Source organism: Pipistrellus kuhlii, unplaced genomic scaffold (assembly GCF_014108245.1).
Source record: "Pipistrellus kuhlii isolate mPipKuh1 unplaced genomic scaffold, mPipKuh1.p scaffold_m20_p_14, whole genome shotgun sequence".
In the NCBI taxonomy this organism is placed as follows: domain Eukaryota; kingdom Metazoa; phylum Chordata; class Mammalia; order Chiroptera; family Vespertilionidae; genus Pipistrellus; species Pipistrellus kuhlii.
Window position 1 is genome coordinate 23,717,795 of NW_023425449.1, and position 18,957 is coordinate 23,736,751.

General features: G+C 38.6%; 2 protein-coding genes across 8 annotated transcripts in view; one reads left to right on the top strand and one right to left on the bottom strand.

The window, feature by feature from the left end:
- The window catches only part of RGS20 (regulator of G protein signaling 20), a 42,187-nt gene extending 28,597 nt beyond the window's left edge, over window positions 1-13,590 (top strand). For all 4 annotated transcript variants that reach the window (XM_036436927.2, XM_036436922.2, XM_036436926.2 and 1 more), the window contains 4 exons: window positions 2,199-2,347; window positions 7,253-7,336; window positions 10,405-10,639; window positions 12,880-13,590. In XM_036436927.2, the coding sequence (XP_036292820.1) occupies window positions 2,199-2,347; window positions 7,253-7,336; window positions 10,405-10,639; window positions 12,880-13,068 (657 nt within the window). In that variant the 3' untranslated portion in view covers window positions 13,069-13,590. The remainder of the gene's footprint in view (window positions 1-2,198; window positions 2,348-7,252; window positions 7,337-10,404; window positions 10,640-12,879) is intronic.
- Window positions 13,591-15,650: 2,060 nt separating this feature from the next.
- Window positions 15,651-18,957, bottom strand: part of TCEA1 (transcription elongation factor A1) — a 28,922-nt gene continuing 25,615 nt past the window's right edge. For all 4 annotated transcript variants that reach the window (XM_036436929.2, XM_036436928.2, XM_045581411.1 and 1 more), the window contains one exon: window positions 15,651-17,061. In XM_036436929.2, the coding sequence (XP_036292822.1) occupies window positions 17,053-17,061 (9 nt within the window). In that variant the 3' untranslated portion in view covers window positions 15,651-17,052. The remainder of the gene's footprint in view (window positions 17,062-18,957) is intronic.

Sequence of the window (18,957 nt, forward strand, 5' to 3'; positions counted from 1 at the left end):
TCAAATGGAAGAAAAACTAGACGAGGACAGACAAAACCATTTTTTTTTTCTAATTCATAAAAGGCATTCTATTTACCTAATATAAAAATATATAATCAAATTATAATAATTAAAACAAAGTGCAATAGCATATTAGAATAGGTAATACTTGGAAGAAATAAACCCAATGCTGGACTAAAAAAACAAACCCAGTCCGGCCAGTGTGTCTCAGTGGTTGAGTGTTAATCTATGAACCAGGAGGTCACCGTTCAATTCCTGGTCAGTGCACATGCCCTGGCTGCAAGTTTGATCCCCAGTGTGGGGCATGAAGGAGGCAGCCAATCAATGATTCTCTCTCATCATTGATGCTTTTCTCTCTCTCTCTCTCTCCCCTTTCCTTTCCCTTCTTCTCTGAAATCAATAAAAATATATTTTTAAAGAAGAAACATTCAGATTTTAATTTCACAGTCCTATTTGAGGTTACTTAATGTAGCTTTGATATTTTTCTGCCTTTACTGACAATTCAACGATAACATCAAAAGTAAAAAAAGACTCAGCAATTTCTTGTTTCTTACACTAGTTTTATGCTTCTCTCTTTCAATCATCCTTGTAGTCCTCAGAAAAAGGAGAGGGGCACAGACTGTTTCCAGTGGCTTAATCTCCACTGAGGTAGGCCAGTGTGACGGTCCCTGGAGCTGGCAGGACAGGCCGGAATAGGCTACAGATCACAGTCCTGCCTCTCTTCCTGAGAATAACTGAGCAACACTACATATCAGGCAGGTTCTAAGTGCTTTGCACTACCAAGTTGGGTAACTCCTTCAATGTTTCACAGCTAGTGAAGTTTGGAATATGTCAGTGGGCCTCAAAACCAGACAGCTTCCCCAGGACTTCCATCCTCCAGAGTCTTTATTTAAGTTATTATTATAGGTGACATACAATGTTATTTTATTAGTTTCAGGTATACAACATAGTAATTTGACATTTATGTAGCATGCAAAGTCCTCACCACGTTGTCTAGTAACATTCTGTCTCCTATAAGCTATTACAAACTTATTATAATAGCTCCACTAAAATGGCTCAGGGGTTGAGTGCTTACCTATGAATCAGGAGGTCATGGTTTGATTCCTGGATATAGCACCTGCCTAGGTTGTGGGCTCAATCCCCAGTAGGGAGCAGACAGGAAGCAGCTAATCAATGATTCTCTCTTCATCATTGATGATTCCCTCTCTCTCTCTCACTTTCCCTTCCTCTCTGAAATCAATAAGAATATATTTTTTTAAACCCACAAAGTTATTATAATACTAGAGTCCTGGTGCACAAAATTCTTGAACTCTAGGGGGTCCCTCAGCCTGGCATGCACCCTCTCACAGTCGGGAGCCTTTGAGGGATGTCTGACTGCTGGCTTAGGCAGTCGGACATCCTTAGCACTGTCATCAAGGCAGGAGAGGCTCCTGCCACCACGGCTGTGCTCACCAACCATTAGCTGGGCTTCTGGCTGAGCAGTGCTCCCCCTGTGAGAGCCCACTGACAACCAGGAGACAGCTCCTGTGTTGAGCATCTGCCCCCTGGTGGTCAATGCATGTCATAGCAACCAGTTGTTCTGCCATTTGGTCAATTTGCATATTAGCCTTTTGTTATATAGGACTATTGAATATATTCCCTGGGCCGTACTTTACAGCTCTGTGACTTATTTTATTTATTTATTTATTGACTTATTTATTTTATAACTAAGTGCAGCCACCCCTGCCGTGCTCCTCTCCTAAGGGTTCCTCAGCCTGCTGTGTTACTGTGCCTGACATTTTTTGTGTGGCTTCCTCTCATATCCATGCTCTGGCCTTGTGGGCAACTGTAATTCAACTGTTCCCCATCGGTTCAACCCAGCGGGAATTCTGGAGCTGGGAAATGATCCTATTGTCACTTTATTGCATGTCTTCAATGTATGTGATGCCAGTCTCTCCTTTACTCCACTGTGAGTGCCTCGGTGCAGGGACTCTCCATTCATGATTTCATTCCTAAAATATATTACAGTGTATTGCAGATGCTGGACATTAAATGAACGTTTGGTAAATTAATTCTGAGCACCGGATTTTATCAGATTTAGTGAAAACAGCCTTGATATAGTCACATTGCATTTTCTCAATGATCCAAACAACTGAATCTCCAAGCTCAAGTTGTGGTCACTCTGCCCACCCAAACCAATTTTCCTTTCATTGTTGCAGCTGATGGGCTCAGAACGGAGGGAGATGCTGAAGCGACGGATGCCTGCAGCCCAGGAGACATCAGACTCCCTCCCGGGCCAGCACGGAGTAGGGAACCGAGGATCCAACGCCTGTTGCTTCTGCTGGTGCTGCTGTTGTAGTTGTTCGTGGTGAGGTTTGGGGCTGTGTAGTTAATGTGCTTTTGGTTGAGAAATGCTGCCTCTGTGCCAGCTTGTGATTAATTCGATGGTGTCTTTTAAACCACTGCCATATGTCTGACACTAATTTGGGTTCTGTGAAGGACAGCAACAAAAATGAGGAGGCTACATCCTAGCTATTGGGGGACCTATATTCAATTTCCTGAAATCAGGCTGATGTTGTTCAAACACTAAAGAAGAACCTAAGGCAGTTGATGATTGGATATCAATATTTGGGCAGAAACAAAGTCTAGATGATTAGAAAGAAGTGAACTCAAGGAACTCTACTTGGTAATAAAGGCTTCGAGGAGGAGCCAGAATTTAAGATGGGTCTTAAAAGTTAGGGCTATAACGTACAAAGAGCCTAGATTTTTATCCTCTGCTGCTTTTGCCTTATTAATTTTTTTGTTTTTTAGTAAAGTGTCAAAATATAGGCTAACTTACTGGTAGAAGAAAACACACACAATCATTACTTAAAGACAGGTATACAATTTGAGAATAAAACACCCTTGTTCGTTTCAGTAAATCAGTTAAAAGTCTAGAGAAATGTGTATGACTTATACCTAGAAATCATAGGAACATTAGATTGCATTTCTAAAATATTGGTTATGAAAAGTGCTTAGTGACAGCTAAACTGTGTACGTAACTTTAGGCAATTCAATTATTGTAAATTTATGTAGACTTGACTGCAAGTTGAACCAAGAGCTCACTATCCAGTGAGGAAGAAAAATTAATATAGGGACTGATCAAGAATAGTGACGGAATTGGGGGTGGGTGAGGATTGAAAATGAAATGCCCAGGAACGTTTGGTCTGCTCCGCTTTGCTTGGGCTAGCATCCATTTCCATGAAGTTCCAATCTGGTAGAAGAGATGTAGCAAATGACACTCCAAGGACTGATGGAATCATGATGTTAGGTGGTGTGTTTATTTGGGACGCAGGCCAGACAGTAAGTGGGAATATTCAGAGACAGGACTGGCAAGAGCTAAGTAGTCTGACATTCGGGGCAAGACTTTATCCTCAAGTAGAATCTAGAGGACCAGCAGGAGACTGGAGGAGTGGCACACATTGGCCCACCCTGTATCTCTCTGGGACCCTCCCTAGGTTGGAAAAATACCCACCTAGGGAGAGTTGTAATGCATTGAACAAAGAATACAAATTTATCAGGAGATAAATTAAAAAATAATGATCAAAAGAAAACTTAGCAAATGAAATAAAATAGGAAATATAATTCACTTGTGCTTCTACTAACAAGGGTCAGATATATGAAAGCTAAATATATACCCTCTAACCCTGGCTGATGTGGCTCAGTTGGTTAAAGCATCATACTATGCACTGAATATTGGAAGGTTAGATTCTCGGTCAGGGCACATAACCAGGTTGTAGGTTTGATCCCCAGTCTGGGTGCATATGGAAGGTAACTGATCAATGTTTCTCTCTCTTTCCCTCTCTCTTTCTTTCTCTCTCTAGAATCAATGAAAAACATCCCTTGGGTAAAAATAAAACAAAACAAACAAATAACAACAACAACAACAAAAACCTACACATGCAAAAGGAGACGAGTATGAAAGGAGTCACTAACATTAATCTGATTGAGAAAAATTGAAAATGTCTCTAAAGTTTATGAACAGGAGGATACATTGTGGTATAATTAAACAATGCAATACCACACAGCATTTAAATTCATGTGCTAAAAATAAACAAATAAATAATAAAATCGTGCTAGAGTGGGAAAAGGCAAATTGTAAAGCAGAGCATATTGCATAATAACATTTTTACAAAATTGAAACTCTGTGTATTTATGTTTATACTTATATATTTAATAGAAGCCCAATGCACAAAGATTCATGCTAGAATGGGCTTTCCTTTCCCTGGCTGCCAGTACCTCCTTTCCACTCCGGCCCAGCCCCTTTCTGCTCAGGCCTGAGAGACACCTCTTTCCGCTCTAGCCCCTCCTTCCCACGCTGCCAGAGGCCCTGAGAGACTGGGGGTAGAACGCCTGCACCATGGCCAGCACAAGCATCCCACCCCTGTCACTCAGTGGCTGGGTATGCAAATTAACTTTCATCTTTGTTGTGTTAATTTGCATATCACTCCTGATTGGCTGGTGGCATAGCAGAGGTATGGTCAATTTACATGTTTGTCTATTATTAGGCAAGATATATTTGTATATAGAGAGACTAACATACTATGTATGGCAATGATAAGCAACAAATTAAGGATGATATTTATCTCTGGGTTAGACAGAGGGGAAATGGATGGAAAAAGTATATAGCCAGAGATTTATCCATGTTGATAACACATAGTAAAGTCAATTATTAAGAAGAGGTAAATGGCAATATGTTCTCTAAGCCTTTGTATTATTTTTCTCAATATTTTTGCTTTATGGCCTTCTGTCATCTCATTTTATAAAAGAAGTCATGTAGACTGCTGATCTCCTGGCAATAAACTAATTTTTGCCTTTCTAGAAAATTGAAGATTTGTTTTCCTTTTTATAACTCAAAAATTTACCAAAATGTATCTAACCATGGGTCTTCTTTTACTGAATAGTGAGCAACTATTTTCGCTTCTATCAACCTTTTCTTATTTTTTACTGCAGCAATAATACTTTAACTGTGGTTTTAAAATTTGACACAAAACATATTCTTCAGCTTTTAAAAAAATACATTGCCTCCTTAAATATTTCTACTTTTCAAAAAATTAGACATGGAAAAATGTCAAAGCTTAAATAAATATTACTTATTTAGTTCACAGTAGAACTTCCAGTTCTTTTAGGAATATTGTAACAAATTCATCCTTGACTTTCTCTTGGCTTTTGCATACCTACTGTGCAGTAATGTTTTCTGCTTAACAAAAGAAGCCTCGGCAGTCAATCAGTATTAATTCTCCCGCAGAGAAAACACCACCCAGATGCCTCTCAAGTTTGTTTTTGTTTTGTTTTAAGGAACCATTATTTAGTGACAGTTTTTAGCTCTGGCATCATGAAAGCAACAAGAGTTCCTAATGACTTTGCATTTCAAGAAAACTAGAGCAACACACACACAATCACTGAAAATTCTTAAGCAGATGTGCTGAAAACAGACTGAAAGACTTACGAAATGGAAATGGTGCAAAAAGAGTTAAGGAAAGATGTAATAAAAGGAATAGAAAAGATAGTACAGTGGTGATAGAAAGATAAACTCAAAAGCAATGATAAAAATTTTTATCATTAATATAAAATTTTTATATTAAAGGGGAACTAAAATCATTTCTGCTAAAATCAAAAACAAGGTGAGGCCCGACTGGCATGCCTCAGTGGTTGAGCGTTGATCTATGAACCAGGAGGTCATGGTTCAATTCCTGGTCAGAGCACATTCCCAGGTTGCAAGCTGGATCCCTAGTGTGGGGCATGCAGGAGGCAGCCATCAATGACTCTCTCATTATTGATGTTTCTATCTTTCTCTCCCTCTTCCTTCCTTTCTGAAATAATGAAAATATATTGCAAAAAACAACCAAAAAAGAAAAAAAAAAACCCACAACAAAACAGAAACAAGGTGAGGATGTCTATGATAACCCTACTCTTTAGCATTGTACTATAGGGACCATCAGTGAATGACATTAGACAAGAGAAAATGACTGGAGGCCTAAAAACTGGAAAATAAGAAGTAACTCTCCCTCTTTGCAAAAATTAGTTTATTGCAGATGATATGAGAATATACCTGGAAACCCCAAGAGAATTATAGCTAAACTGATGCAAACACAAAAGAATTCAATAAAGCCCTGGCTGGTGTGACCCAGTTGGTTGAGCATTGTCCTGTGCACCTGGGTATATGCCCTAACTGGGAATCAAACCTGCAACCCTTCGGTGCTTTAACCCACTGAGCCACACCGCCAGGGCTAGCTGGGCTTCCTTTTAGAATGATGAAAATGTTCTAAAATTAGATATTAGTGATAGTTGTACAACCTTCTGATTATGCTTAATTGCACACTTTAAACTTGTAGCTTTGTGATATATAAATGATGGTTTAATAAAGCTATCAAGAAAGTAATAGCCTTCATATATACAAATAATAACATATGAAGGAGATGAGATAGAACTGAAAATTCCATTTACAATAATAACAAAAATACTTGGAATAAATTTACAAAGTTATGTACTAAATGTATATAAGGAAACTTAAACTCTCTTGAACAATACAATAGATTTTTATTTACTTTCCTGATACTCTCTGATACTTTTGTGTGTGTACCTATCAATATATAAAACCTCCATTTTGACTGCAAATAAAGTCTGGAGAATATATACTTGTTTTCAAAGTGCAGGAAATGAAATAAATAAAAATATTTGGAAAAAAGCAAAAGCAAAACATTCCTGATAATCTCACCTTTTTATTATTTCATTTTTTAAATATATTTTATTGACTTTTTACAGAAAGGAAGGGAGAGAGATAGAGAGCTAGAAACGTCGATGAGAGAGAAACATCGACCAGCTGCCTCTTGCACACCCCCTACCGGGTATGTGCCCGCAACCAAGGTACATGCCCCTGACCGGAATCAAACCCGGGACCTTTCAGTCCACAGACCGACTCTCTACCATTGAGCCCAACCAGTTTCGGCCTTTTTATTATTTCTCAATGGGCATATTTTTATGAAAAGAAATATTATCCTAAATGCAAGCTCTCTCTTGATTAGTGTAGACCACCTCATTATAAATGTAATTTATTTTTGCTGATACTTTATTGTCATATGGTTTGCTTAAGAAAGCCAGTCAAGGTCACTGTTTTGAAGAAAAGAAAGAAGTTCCACTTGGTAATCTGCAGTTCTCTGTAGAACAGCTGTTAAGAAGCTTTCTTTGGTAAAGAATGGCCTCAGCTGACACGTTAATGTCTTGTTTTGTGTAGTCTCACTGTTAGAAACCAAGAACCAGGGCCCAGGAGGGCTTCCCATGAACCCAGAAGAGACGACCCTCCAACCTGGGAAGAAAGGTAAGATCTCACGTGTTCAGCTCACTAAGTTGACAGAAATGTCTACCTTATTATTTTTTTCTATATATTTACATAGTTTCTGTAACTACATTTAGTAATACTAAGTCATAACTCAGCATCACATTTTCACTGTAGATTTCCTTTTAATTCATTGTGTGACAGGGAGGAAAATCAGTTCCATCATTAATCTAATACCTGCTAATCTCAAATATAAATGGATGCTTCTTGACAAAGCATATAACATTATTGTATTTTTATTCAGTATGCTTTTAAAAAAAGGCTATAATAAAACATACACTTTGGTTTTCAGGAAAGTTTTAAAAGTCCACCTTTTTCTTAATTATTAATTTATACTTCCATTAATGTATTATTTTTAAAATTTAAGACAATGCACACAATTTACTTTCCATAATGCCAGATTTTAATATTGTCTCTTTTCCCACCTGTAGTATCAATTGATTTACTTTTACCTACTGTTTCCCCGAAAATAAAACAGTGTCATATATTAATTTTTGCTCCCAAAGATGCGCTAGGTCTTATTTTCAGGGGATGTCTTATTTTTCCATGAAGAAGCATACAGTACACATTTATTGTTAAATAAAAATAAAGGAAATTTATTACCTGTATACAGTACGGTAGTACGGTAGTTGTCAACACAAACCAGACAAACTGTGAATCCTACAGTATCAAGAATTTACTCATTTATTCAATGACAATCATGTCATCATCTTCTGGAACATCATAACAATCCAATTCCTGAATTTCCTGTGACTCCATTTCTTTCAGAATCTGTGGACCAAATCTCTCATGTTTAGCCTGGGGGGGGGAGGGCTTATTTTTGGGGGTTTGCCTTATATTTCACTCAGAAGGAAATCTGTAAGTAGGTCTTATTTCCGGAGGATGTCTTATTTTCGGGGAAACACGGTACATATTCTTAGACCTTTTCTTGGAATTTTTGCCTATATAATTGCAAATACAAAACCAATATCCTAAGAGCACCGTTCAAATTTTGTATGAAATGTTTATTGTTTAGATTTATTTATTTTGAGAGAAAAAGGGGAAGTAGCTTAAAAGGTTGGTTAAGTATTTTTCTTCATTCTTTATCTTAGTTATTTCTACTCAGATATAAAAAAGTCCGGGAAGCACATTAAAATCTTACACAACTTACAAGTTTCTTAAAACAGGTTTTATCTTACATATTCCAGTAAAATGTGTTCTCTACCAAAGCTTGAGGCTGATACATCAGAAACCATAATGTCTACATCTAGTCCCGGCTATAGCCCTCCTGCCAGTGGAAACTTGAGACCTTGGGCAGTTGGCTTAGTAGTCACATGCCTCAGCTTCCTTCTGTGTAAAACGGGGGTGATGATAGTTTGTTGTTTCTAAGCCGATGAAGGGTCTTTGTGTGTATCTGTCCCTGTTTGTAAGAATACCCCTCATAATGGAGTACATCTACAAGAATCCTATTTTTAAAAAAAGGTCACATCCAGAGATATTGAGGGCTAGGACTTCAACATATCTTTTTTTAAGGCCCAAAATTCAACCCAATAACAACAAAATAACACTGGATCCAGTTGGTTTCACAGATTAGTTCCACAAGACATTTCAGGAATTGATCATTCCAAGATTACACGAGTCTCGTCTAATTACCCAAATGTCTAAGAGGCCAGTGTAACAGTGAAACCAAAATCAGATGAGGACAGTACAGAATGGAAATTAGAGATGAATCCTGCCCAGGAACTCTGTGCGGGCCACATACAGCAGCACGGATGAATCTTAGACACTTGGCGTTAGGTGGAAAAAGCAAGCTGCAGAAGACAATTTTATAAACTTAAAAGGAAAAGAAAACAACTAGCCCAGCCAGCATGGCTCAGTGGTTGATCTGTGAACCAGGAGATCACGGCTCGATTCCCAGTTCAGGGCACATGCCCGGGTTATAGGCTCAATCCCCAGTGTGGGGCATGCAGGAGGCAGCCAGTCAATGATTCTCTCTCATCATTGATGTTTCTATCTCTCTCCCTCTCCCTTCCTCTTTGAAATCAATACAAATATATATATTTTAAACTAAAAAAATACATTGTTTCAGATACATACATACATAGAAACTAAGGGAATAGGGTACCAGAAAAGAAATAATAAAGGTCATTGTTGAACAGACTGTCTTTTCTGACCTCAGCATAATGAAATGTAAGTAAAAAATCAACTAGAACAGGGAAAACCCAAAATCAAGAATAGAGGTTCCCTCAGGCTTGGAGAGCCAGAGGGCAGTGTGTGAGCTATGGGTTGGCCTGGTTCTTAAGGTAAATGGTGAATTCATGGATGCTCGTTCTTCTTTTGTTTGTTTTAAAATATATTTTTATTGATTTCAGAGAAAAAGGGAGAGGGAGAGAGAGAGATGGAAATATCAATGATGAGAGAGAACCATGGATCACCTGCCTCCTGCACGCCCCTCACTGGGGATCAAGCTGGCAACCCAGGCATGTGCCCTGACCGGGAATCGAACCGCAACCTCCTGGTTCACAGGTTGACACTCAACCCCTGAGCCACCCCGCCATTTTTTGCTGTCACCCTTCATAACCTGCAGTTCTATAACTCATATTCTTTTCTCGTCTTTAAAATTCCTTTGAGTGCTAACACATACTAAATAGATACTGCCCCACTGCTATTCTGGAAGTCAGTGTGGTCAGAGTTGACTCAGATCTGTCATGTCACTAGGGAGTTTTTGCTCAGATGATTATAGGATTTTTTTTCTTTTCCTCTATAATTTAAAAACCTTTCCAGGACGTGCTTAGACATAAACAAGTATGTGCTGAGCAGTTACTGTAGCAATTTGGCTTGCCAGCCCTTGGGCAGTAGCCATGCAGTCCAGCTAAACAATGTGAAAGGATCAATCTCATGTGTTTTTGCTAAAGGCTTAAGGAAACAAAAACACCTCTTTCCCTCCCTGAAAGGTCCAAAGTGCACATTTTCATTCTCAGGGAGGAAAAAGATAGGTTTCTGGTGATGAAATCCAGATGGACTACCAATAACATGGCTCCCTCTTGCCCTTTCTCCTGGTCTCGGCAAAGCCCAACTCCGACTCTGGAAGAGGTCAGTGCCTGGGCGCAGTCCTTCGACAAGCTGATGCTCACCCCGGCGGGAAGGAACGCTTTCCGAGAATTCCTCCGGACAGAGTTCAGTGAAGACAATATGCTTTTCTGGATGGCGTGTGAGGAACTGAAAAAGGAAGCTAATAAAAGCATCATTGAGGAAAAGGCAAGGACAATATACGAAGACTACATTTCCATTCTTTCTCCTAAAGAGGTACGTACCTACCAAAAGGTCTTGTTCCAGGAGCCCACGGATAAAATGAACCCTTCTGTGTGTGGTCAGCTGGCACAGTTACAGCTACTCCGAAACATAGGAAATGACTCCATCTCCTATCCACAGTGCAGTTACCCCTGAATAACCCTGCTTTGTTTTGTTTTTAATTAATCATATATATATATATGGCCTGGTGCCCAAAATTGGTGCACAAGTAGGGTCCCCAGGCCTGGCAGGCAATCAGGGCCAATCGGGGCCTTCCAGCTGCCGGCCAACGCCTTCTTTCCCTCAGCTGCCAGCTGCTGGCCAGGCCTTCCTTTGTTCCATGCCACCCTCTGGTGGTCAGCACACGTCATAGCAAGTGGTCAAACTCCCAGGCGGTCAAACTCCTGAGGGGACAATTTGCAAATTAGCCTTTTATTATATAAGATTTTATTGATTTCAGAAAAGAAGGGAGAGATAGAAACATCAATAATGAGAGAGAATCATCCACCGGCTGCCTCTTGCACACCCCACACAGGGGACTGAGCCCACAACCCAGGCATATGCCCTGACCAGGAATGGAACAGTGACCTTCTGGTCTATAGGTGAGTGCTCAACCATTGAGCCACATTGGCTGGGAAACAACCCTGATTTTAAGTGGGCAGGTTTTTTCCTAATAAATACAGCAGAGTACTGTAAATATATTTTCTCTTCCCTGTCATTTAATAACATTTTCTTTTCTCTACCTTAATTTATTATAAGAATATCTTTATTATAATAATAAAAGTGTAACATGCTAATTAGACCAGACAGCCAAATGACTTTCCAGACGTCCTTCCAGATGACCTCCTGGGTGAAGCCAGGACTGCGAGGGCCAAGGCAAGCTACTGCAGCTGTGAGGGCCGAGCTCCTTGCATGAATTTTGTGCACTGGGCCTCTAGTATATAAAACACATAACATACAAAATATATACTAATCAACTATGTTACCAATAAGGCTTCCAGTTAACAGTAAGCAATTAGTAAAGTTTTGGGGAGTCAAAGGCTGTTATACATGGATTTTCACCTGCATGGGATTAGGGCCTCTACCCATTGTGTTATTCAAGGGCCAAGTGTATTCTAATTCCTTTGGCTATGGTCCCACAATGGGCTCCAAGTACACCCTGAAATTTGGGAAAGATTTTGTCTACTTTTCTGGAGAAAGTATCTATAACTTTCATCAGATTTTCCAAAAGGGGTAGTCTATGCATTTTACTATTAATACTTTTTAAAAATAGTACCAGTATAAACATTTTTAAAAATAAAATTATCCCTTTATTCTGATTCAAAATGTTTTTATAGGTATCTTTATTTTTTAATTTTTATTGTTGAAAGTATTACAGATGTCCCCTGGTACCTTTATTTTATGTAGTAGCATCACTAACATGATGCTGATTCTTCCAAGGTTTCCCCCAGTGTCCAATAAAATGTATTTTAAAAAAATATATTTTATTGTTTTTTACAGAGAGGAAGAGAGATAGTTAGAAACATCAATGAGAGAGAAACATTGATCAGCTGCCTCCTGCACACCACCTACTGAGGATGTACCCGCAACAAAGGTACATGCCCTTGACTAGAATTGGACCTGGGACCCTTCAGTCTGTAGGCTGACGCTCTATCCACTGAGACAAACTGGTTAGGGCGAGTGTCCTTTTTTAATATCAAAGAAATTGAGTGAAATCAAGCAAGTTTTCATCTCTCAGAGTTCTTTCAATTCCAAAATCTAGGTTTGGTTGGTCTCAAAACTAAGTGCCTTGTAGTTCTAGTTATAAAATCATTATTTCCGAGTATGTACTTAGAATGTAAAGTTCATGAAACATTGCCTCTCCTGCCTAGGAACTCACACACAAGGGGCCAGAGTGACTTGGAGCTCCCCAGCCCTATCCCTGCCAATGCCTCAGGGGCTGTTGCAATAAGCCATCAACTGTGGGGTGGGACAGGAATGAGGGAGACATACTGGAAGAGGCACTAGACAGACCCAGGAGGGACCCAGAATCTGTGTAAGGAGCCTTCTAGGAGCTTTTGATGCCACTGCCATTTGAGAACCTCTGTTCATTATGTGTTTGGTTTCTCTTTGGCAGGCTCAATTTTTGGGTGACCTTGGTTGGTTTGGGATTTAAAAAAAAAAACAAAAAAAAAAAACACAGAATAAGCTCTGGGAGTTTGGGGTGGATTTCCAAAGAGAAATGTATCTAATACAACTCTTATTTCTGTTGACAGGTCAGCTTAGATTCCCGAGTCAGAGAAGTCATCAACAGGAACATGGTGGAGCCATCCCAACACATATTCGATGATGCACAACTTCAGATTTACACCTTAATGCACAGAGACTCATATCCCCGGTTCATGAATTCTGCCGTCTATAAAGATTTGCTCCAGTCCTTATCTGAGAAATCCGATGAAACATAGGACGCTATCAACTAAATTTATTATTAATAAAATAATAAAGACTCATGGACTAGGTCTAGTACAGGGAATTTAGAGGTAGCAGCCAGGGTCTTCTGCTGGACTAATATGAGCTGTTTTAATAACAGATGCTTCCTTCCACAGAAGACTACATGTTCACAGTGTAAACTGCAGCCACCTTTAGTGCAACTTATGAAAAAATGAACATGGCTGCCTTAGAAAGGTAGTGTATTTACATTTACAACAACAGTGACATGTTCCAAATGGCAAGGGATCCACCACCTGGAGCACGGACACCCACAGGCACCAGGACTGCTTCTGTTCTGCGAATTCAGTACCTGATTACTCTCTTCCTGAAGAAGACATTCTGCTGTTTCTCAACTACTCCTTCAGTCCATCAAGCTGTTTTGGATATTTCACTTACCGGGGCCATTACAGGACCCAAATTCCCATTTCATAAAAATGTGACAACTTCTTGTGAAAAAAATGAACTCCCCCTTAATCTGAGAATATATGTATGTAATATATATATATATGTGCGTGTGTATCTATCCATGGTTAATGCAAAGCAGTGCTCTGAAGTGCATCAGTCTCAACGTTTGGTAAGAGAAATAGCGCTTAGAAAATTATTTTGTTGAAAAGTTACCATTATTTTATCAGAATCTGCCAATCTAACAAATGTATTTTTTTAAATATATTTTTTATTGATTTGTACAGAGAGGAAGAGAGATAGAAAGTTAGAAACATCGATGAGTCATCGATCAGCTACCTCTTGCACACCCCCTACTGGGGATATGCCTGCAACCAAGGTACATGCCCCTGACCGGAATCGAACCCGGGATCCTTTAGTCCCCAAGCCGACGCTCTATCCATTGAGCCAAACCAGTCTCGGCAACAAATGTATTTTTAAATTCACAACTTGGTCATGTTCCTAGCAAAACTTTCAAAGAAGTATATTTCCATTTTATTCTTGAGAGAAATACAGGCATTTTCACTCTAAAAAAATTAAGCGCAAGAGTTTGACTTCAATTTTTACTTTTTTCACATGCAAATGCTTGGGAAATAGAAGATTAAGTAGATGCAAGTTATCTTTCAGCTCCCACACGAGGATTTTGTTTTTAAATCCCACTAGTTTTATGATAGGCAAATGAAATAACTTCATAGTTTACTGGTAAAAATACTGGTCTGTAGAACTAAAAATCTTGAAGAAACCCATCACTAAAATGAATGGGAAAGACATCTAAAATGAGGTGACTGCAAAAGACATCCAAATGTGAAATAGTTTGAGGAGTGGGTTAAATTGGCAAGAGCCTACAACACACTTCAGCCTTAAATGGGGTGCTTTAAAAAAAAATTTTTTTTCTTTTTTAGAGGGAGGAGAAACCTCAATGTGAGAGCATAACATTGATCGACTGCCTCCTGTATAACTTACTTGGAATCAAGCCCACAACCCAGGCATGTGCCCTGACCAGGAATCAAACCAGCAACTCTCCTGTGTTGGGATGATGCCCAACCGAATCCCATGGGCCAGGACATGGGATGCTCTCCTCTTGGTGCTCTCCCTCACCTGGCTCTTCAGCCTGACGATTTCTGAATTACTCTGTTCAAACCCCAAACCTACCCCCCTCGCCCTTATTCTCTCGGTAAACCATCTTACCTCCTACCCTATTATGACAATTGTGTCCCTAGCCCCCTTCAACTTCCTGTGTAACATAAATATGTACAGATCGGCATCTATTCCTGCCTCCTTCATTCCTGTTCCAGAGAATAACGTGTTTTCTCTTTTTCAAGGCATCAACCCCTTACCAAGGGGTCTCATATTTTTTTCATTAGACAAAGAGGACATAATTCTGCTTAAGGCATAACCCCTGCCCTCTAGTAGTTTCCATTCAGGTAAGGACAGACGTGCCCATGGCATCTAAAGTACTAACTCAGTAAGTAGTCTAACTGTAGTAAGCACTCTAACAGTGAAGAAAGGAGTCTTAAGAGCTATGGAAAGTTGTTTTTTTTTTAATAGTAGGAGTTACTTTTTATTTTTAAAAATACATTTTTATTGATTTCAGTGAGGAAGGGAGAGGGAGAAAGAGATAAAAACATCAACGATGAGAGAGAATCACTGATTGGCTGCCTCCTGCATGCCCCCTACTGGGGATTGAGCCTGCAACCAGGGCATGTGCACTGGACCAGAATAGACCCCAGGACCCTTCAGTCCATAGGCCAACACTCTATCCACTGAGCCAAACTGGCTAGGGCTATGGAAAAGTTTTGGAGGTGACACCAAAGCTAAACCCAATGGAACCAAAGATTCAGAAAAAGAGAAGAGAAACATCCTCTGTACTACTATTCAACACTAGCTTTTTCTTAAAGCCAGCAGGCATCACTTAAAACTGTACTTTAAGAACACCTTTCTAGTTGGGAGAGGAAAAACAAGCTTCATGTTAAATAAAATGACAAAATGTGATACAATTTAATACCAAGAAACTTTATTGAATTACAAATTTTAAAATGCATCACTTAATTTAAAAGTGGAACTATTTTAATTTTTATTCTTCTTAAAACTCATTGTTTTCAAAAATGCACTTTACTTTTCAAATGCTAAAACAAAAAGTTGATCTGTGAACTGACAAAGTAAAGATGGAATGATACCAGGGGCCAATTCTTATATATGGGGTCTTATCAAGGACCTTTAAATGTTATCATCTATATTATATCAAATTGATTTCCAATAAGAATGGGAGCAAAGAGGAGTGAAAGCATGTACTGAGGTCTTTCTGTAGGTGCCTGATAGAATAGAGACTTAGCATGATAAGTTGTGGACTTAGTTAACAATGGCCTTTAAAATGTGCTAGAGCAAGCATACACTAAGGAATTTATGTGAAAATCAATTTTTCTTATTCCTAACGGAATAAATGGTAAATACTTAAACAAAAAGTAAAACCTAATTCTAATATCCGTACTATAAAACAAGTTGCATTATAGCCCATATATTCAGTTTGTTCAACAACCTCATTAATTAACGGAAAAGGTCAACTTATTAGACTCAGAACAAATATATTTTCTATCAACATCAAGATGGAAAGATTTATATAATCTTTATACTTAATCCTTGGCCAGTAGAGATTTCCAAATCAAAATCTAGTTATGAGCTGTTTATAATAACTACACTATACTAAAATGCTAACATTTCCTTCCCGGTATATCTTCCTATGAGGGGAAAATAATTAGACACTTTCATTCTTTGCCATTGCAGTGTTCTGCGAAACTAAAATACTATAAATTCAAACAGGTACATAAAACAAAACTGAACTGATTCCAACAAAGCCAAGTCGTATTTCCAAAAGTAAAATCCATTAAGAACAATAAACATGTACAAGAAATTATAAGAAATAATGATCATGGTTAGTTACAAATGCAAAATAATATCTAATTATCCCAGACTTGTGAATATAATAATTAAAAACAATTTCATATGCTAATTCAAATATTATGTACAATTTAGATAAGCTGGTCAAGTATACACCACATTTAATAAACTTATAATTATATTACCTCTCTCCTCCTTCAATATTTGCAGATACATGCCAATAAGGGGAAAAGTGTAATTTTCATTTATGTATTAACTGAGGAGAATATTTCTGTGTTTGTTTCAGACTGTAAAAAAGTTAAGGTAATTTTCCTTTATGAAGGAAAAAAAGGTAAAAATAAATTGCCAAAAATTTAATTGATAAAAATTTAATATTAATTACTTATAAAAATGAAAAATAATTGAAAGAGATACCATATAATTATTATGTCGTCTCCCTATTGATCTGAAAATACAGGCATTTAAGAAAGGATGATACTATGTCAAAAACGAAGACTAACCCAAGGGATGCATTTTCTTTAAAAATCTGACTTGCAGAAAAACTACTTCCTTGGCCTAGTTTTAAAGCCAGTTATAAAATCCATTTTCTCAATGGTCCAGACATTTTCCCCAATTCTTCCAACTCAACAGAACTGTCAAAGAAAAAGAAGAAATATTTTGTAAGACCATTAAATACAGGCAATAGGGTGTATGCCTTCTCCCATTTAACACAGCATACTTTATATTACTAAGAAAGAGATGCTTTTTTAAAAAGACATTATATTTTTCAGATATAAATAATCACCTTTCTTAAGTGTTTGAGTTCTCCAACTTAGAATTAGTAGAAATATATAACTAAAGTAGTATAAAAATTTTAAAAATCAAGAACCTCTCTTTTAGACACAGACAACAGTATGGTAGGTTCCAAAGAAGGGGTTTGGAAAAGGATGAAAAGGGTATTGTGGGTCAAATATATGATGATACAGGTGACTAAACTTTGGGTAGTGAGCACACTATACAGATGGTGTATTATATATTACTAGAGGCCCATGCCCTCTCGCAATCTGGGACTCCTTGGAGGATGTCAGACTGACAGTTTTGGCCTAATCCCTGCAGACCAGGCCCAGGGACCCCCACTGATGCATGGATCCATGCACCAGGCCAGTTTCAGCCCGATCCCCAAAGGCCAGGCCAAGGGACCTCACTAGTGTACAAATCCGTGCTCCAGGCTTCTAGTATGCACATAAGATCTTTGATTAATCTCTTCTTGCCTTCCCCTCCTTCCCCATTGCCTCTGAGATTCATCAGTCTGTTCTATGTTTCCATGCCTGTGCATTGAGTTTCTGTCCCCAGGTGATCACTGCACGTCATAGCTACTAGTCGAACAATGGAAAGGTTGCTTAGGCTTTTATATATATAGAAGACTTGTACATCTAAAAGTTATATAACAACTAGTGCCCCGGTGCACAGATTGGTGCACATTGAAAGAAAATTAATTAGAAGGTGACTGGCAGGGCAGGATTGGGCAAGACTGGGCGAAACAGTCCACACCTGGAGCAGCACTGTGGCTTGAAGGGCATCTGCAGAGTGAGCAGTGTCCCTCTGGCAGGTGGGGTCCCTTAGCCTGGCCTGCAGGGATTGGGCCAAAACTGGCTCTCCGACATCCCCCAAGGGGTCCCAGATTGCGAGAAAGCAGTTCTCAGGTGATGCACCCCAGAACTGGGCTCCCTCCTTTCTGGTTTTGGGGTGCATCACTGGAGAACCGCTGCTGCCAAGTCACTGCAGCACGGCAGCTCCTGTGTTAAGCACCTGTACCCTGGTGGTCAGTGCATGTCATAGCTATTGGAAGGACAGTTGGATGGTTGCTTAGCCTTTTATATATACAGATATTAATCAATGTTATACCAGTAATTTTAATTTAAAAAAATAATAAAAAGAATCTCTCTTCTTAATGTTTTCAGGTTAAAAATATTAATTCAAAATTTAAACTTCTAGAGTAAACCATCATAGCATCAGCTTTTAATATTAAAATAAACTTAAATCCAATAAGTATGTCAGAACTTATGCTGCAAACTGCCAGTATTCAAAACAAACCATTATAAACCCAATATTACTACTACTAATAAAATAATAATCCACCATACAAAACAAATCTAAGAGAGCTATCTGGAAAAGCCAGATTTGCTCAAGAGACCAGGGGGTAAGAAGCGGGGAAGATATCCCTCTTAGACCAATGGAAAATCTTCTCCCAACTCAGGATAGGAGACACTATTTCAAACCATGACGATACTCTCAATACCAGTAACTTTCCCAGTTCAGAATTAAATCTTTGTATATAATAAAATGGGTATTGGTATCAACCCCTAAAATAGTGTCTAGGGCCAAAGTTCCATTCCATATTTGTAGAGGATATTCCCCCACTGTCTGGCTTTTAATTCACTTCTGATTTTCAAAAAACACTTTAACCTGAAAATACTTTATGTGAATAATTAAAAATAAACATTAGACTTAAATGTCTATGTAAATATAACAAAACAAAAAAATCATGT